The sequence below is a fragment of the Numida meleagris genome, unplaced genomic scaffold (genome assembly GCF_002078875.1).
Source record: "Numida meleagris isolate 19003 breed g44 Domestic line unplaced genomic scaffold, NumMel1.0 unplaced_Scaffold422, whole genome shotgun sequence".
In the NCBI taxonomy this organism is placed as follows: domain Eukaryota; kingdom Metazoa; phylum Chordata; class Aves; order Galliformes; family Numididae; genus Numida; species Numida meleagris.
The window spans coordinates 26,042-29,844 of record NW_018364641.1 but is presented as its reverse complement, the minus strand read 5'-3'; the positions used below and the strand labels follow the sequence as shown (position 1 = coordinate 29,844).

Here is a 3,803-nt window from a genome sequence, read left to right as displayed (position 1 = left end):
AGGGTCCCGCAGAGCCCCATGGGGCCCTATAGGGTCCCGCAGAGCCCCATGGGGCCCTATAGGGTCCCGCAGAGCCCCATGGGGCCCTATAGGGTGCTATGGGGTCCCACAGGTCCTACAGAGCAGCTCCAGCTCCACCCATGGCCCTGTCACCCTCCACCACCAGCTCCAGCTTGCACTGCAGGAACACACACGGTCCTATAGGGTCACATAGGGGCCCTAGAGGGTCCTACAGGGGGTTATGGGGGCCCACAGAGCCCCATGGGGTCCTATAGGGTGCTATGGGGTCCCACAGGTCCTACAGAGGAGCTCCAGCTCCACCCCAGGCCCAGCCACCCCCACCACCAGCTCCAGCTTGCGCTGCGGGGACACACGGGGTCCTGCAGGGTCATAGAGGGGCCCTAGAGGGTCCTATAGGGGGCCCACACAGCCCCATGGAATCCTCTGGGGTGTTATGAGGTCCTACAGGGCCCTACAAAGCAGCTCCAGGCCCCACTGCCCCCACCATCAGCGCCAGCAAGCACTGTAGGGACAGATGAGGTTCTATAGGGTCATATAGGAGTCCTACAGGGTCCCACAGAGCCCCTATAGAGTTCGTTGAATCTCATTAAATACTTCTTTTATGGGGACCGAGTTCCCGTTAGATCCTTTCAAAGTCCTTTTCAGGGACCCCAAACCCCTTTAAGACCCCATGAGGGGGACGGTGGCCCCTTTAAGACCCCATAAGAGGATCCGAACCCCACTAAAGCCCCATTAAGGCCCCGCCAGGCCCCATTAAAGGACCCTAGCCCCATTAATGCCCCATTAGGGGACCCCAGGCCCCACTCATGCCCCATTAGGGGACCCCAGGCCCCACTCATGCCCCATTAGGGGACCCCAGGCCCCACTCATGCCCCATTAGGGGACCCCAGGCCCCACTCAGGTCCCACCAAGCCACACTCAGGCCACCCATTAAGACCCCCATGAGCTGGACCCAGACCCCATTAGGTCCCTTTAGACCCCTTTAAGGCTCCATTAAGGGACCCCAGACCCTTTTACGGCCCCATGAGAGGGAGCCAGGCCCAAGCAGGCTCCAGTAAGGCCCCATTATCCCCCATTAAAGGACCCCAGTCCCCTTTAAGGCCTCATTAAGGCTCCTTCAGGCCCTATTAAGGCTCCGTGAGGTCCTGTTATCCCCCAGTAAGGAACCCCAAATTCTATTAAAGCCCCTTTAACCCCTATTAAAACCCCATGAGGAAGATCCAGGCTCTGTTAGGCCCCACTAACGGACCCCAAGCCCCTTTACAGCCCCACGAAGGCCCTATGAGGGGGATCCAGAGCCCACCCGTGCCCCTTTAACGCCCCAGAAGCACATCCTAGGCTCTGGGAGAGCGGTCCCAACCATTTTCAAGGACCCCAGACCCCATGAAGCCCCGCTCAGACCCCATGGGGGTGAACCTGGCCCTGTCGGGCCCCATGAGGGGACCCCAGACCCCACGAAGGCCCCATGAGGGGGAGCCAGGCCCACGCAGGCCGCAGTACAGCCCCACTGTCCCCATTAAAGGACCCTAGAGCCCTTCATGGCCCCTTTCACCCCCACTACGACCCCGTGAGGAAGACCCAGGCCCCGCTAGGCCCCGCTAGGCCCCGCTAACGGACCCCAAACCCCTTCACGGCCCCAGGAAGGCCCCACCTTGAGCTCGCCGATGCTCAGCTCGGTGCCATAACGCCGCAGCGAAGAGAAGGCGCTGAGGCTGCTGCTCACCGCCAGGGACACCGATCCCGGAGGGCCCGACCCGGGGCTGCCCAGGCCCGGCCCCGGTTCCGCCATCGCCTTCATCTTGCGGCCCCGCCGCCGCCCCGGCTCTTCTGGAAGCTTCGGCCCGCCCCGCTGAGCCCGCAGCCAATGGGAGGCGGCGACGCGCCCACCCGGAGGTGAGGAAGCCAATGGAGTGCGACGGTTGGTGCTTTCGGCCCGCCTCCCGGAGCTAAAGACCAACGGGAGGCGAGAAAAGGTGGCCAATGGGAGAACAGCTGGAAGCTCCGGCCCGCCCTTTTGGGACTGATAGACAACAGGCTCGGCCAATGGGGTGAGAAGGTTCTGCCGGAGGGGTGGAGTTCGGCCAATCGGAGGTGAGAGGGGTGGGGCTGTGGCTTAAAGGGACCGCGGCATCATCCAGGGGGGCTGTCCATCCTTTCCCCACACGTTTCCTCATTTCCCTCTCCGTTTCCCTATTTCCCAACGTTTTTTCCCCCCATTTCTCTCAGTTTTCCCATCTATCTCTTCATTTTCCGCTCCGTGTCCCAACTCATCTCTTCATCTCCCCATGTCTCCCCTCGTTTCCCCATTGTTTCCCATCTCCCCGCACATTTCCCCATTATTTCCCCACCCATTTCTCAGTTCTCCCATTCCTCTCCCCACCCATTTCCCAGTCAGTTCTCCATTTACCCATTTCTTTTCTAATTTCCCTATCATTCACCCATTTCCCCACTCATTTCTCTGCTTCCCCGCGTCCCTCTCCAATTCCGCATTTCCCACCTATTTCTCTCCCATTTCCCTGTTATTTCACCACCCATTTTTCCATTTTTCCCCTTCATTTCCCCATTTCTCTCTCCCTTACCCCATCATCACTCCATTTCCTCTTCTTGTTTCCCCATCATCGCTCCATTTCCTTTCCTCATTCCCCATCACCGCTTCATTTCCTCTCCTCGTTTCATCAATCTCCCATTTCCTCTTCTTGTTTCCCCATCATCGCTCCATTTCCTCCACAAATTTCCCCACCGTTCCCCCATTCCTCTCCCTGTTTCCCCATCATCACCTCATTTCCTCTCGTTTCCTCATCATTCCCCCATTTTCCTCTCCCCTTCCCCCATCATTCCCCCCTTTCCTCTCCCCATTTCCCCACCATCACTCCGTTTCCTTTTGTTTCCCCATCTTTGCTCCATTTCCTCTTCTCATTTCCCCATCATTCCTCCATTTCCTCTGAATTTCCCCACCATTCCCCCATCCCTCTCCCCCTTCCTATCCCTCTGTTTCCCCACCATCACTCCATTTCCTCCCCACATTCCCCAACATTCCCCCATTCCTTTCCCCATTTCCTCTCATTCCCCCATTTTCCTCTCCCCCTTTCCCCACCATAACTCCGTTTCCTCTCCCCATTTCCCCACCATCACTCCGTTTCCTTTTGTTTCCCCATCATTGCTCCATTTCCTCTAATTTCCCCATCATTCCCCCATCCCCCTCCCCCTTTCCCCACCATCATTCCATTTCCTCTCCCCATTTCCCCATATTCCCCCATTCCTTTCCCCATTTCCTCATCATTACCCCATCCCTCTCCCCCTTTCCCCACCATCTCTCCGTTTCCTCTCCCCCTTTCCCCACCATCACTCCGTTTCCTCTGCCCATCTCCCCACCATCACTCCGTTTCCTCTGCCCATCTCCCCACCATCACTCCGTTTCCTCCCCTCGTTTCCCCATTTATTTCCCCGTCACTTCCCCCGTTTCTCAGCCGCCCGGAACCCGAAGGCCACCACGTCTCGTCCCCGCAGCAGCGCGGCCGCCTGCACCCCCAGCGGCGTCTGCAGCGCGTCCACCTGGAAGGCCACCGCCGCGCTGCCATCGTCCCCGGCCACCTCGGTGCCGTCGGGGACGCACGCAGCCCCCAGCACGGCGCTGACCCGCACGCGCTGGCAGAGGACGAACGTCACCGGTTGTCCCCGCGCGGCTGCCAGGCTGAGCAGGAAGCGGCGGCGCAGCTCCGCGCGTGTCGCCTGCGTGGCTTTGGTCACCTCCGTCAGCTCGGGGGGGTCCGCCCGGCGACGCG

At 59.8% G+C, this 3,803-nt stretch overlaps 1 protein-coding gene across 1 annotated transcript in view; it reads right to left on the bottom strand.

Annotated features, from left to right (window-relative positions):
- Positions 1–3,435: 3,435 nt before the first annotated feature.
- Positions 3,436–3,803, bottom strand: part of TBCB (tubulin folding cofactor B) — an 8,057-nt gene continuing 7,689 nt past the window's right edge. The window contains exon 4 of the mRNA XM_021383574.1: positions 3,436–3,798. Coding sequence (XP_021239249.1) covers positions 3,469–3,798 — 330 coding nt within the window. The 3' untranslated portion in view covers positions 3,436–3,468. The remainder of the gene's footprint in view (positions 3,799–3,803) is intronic.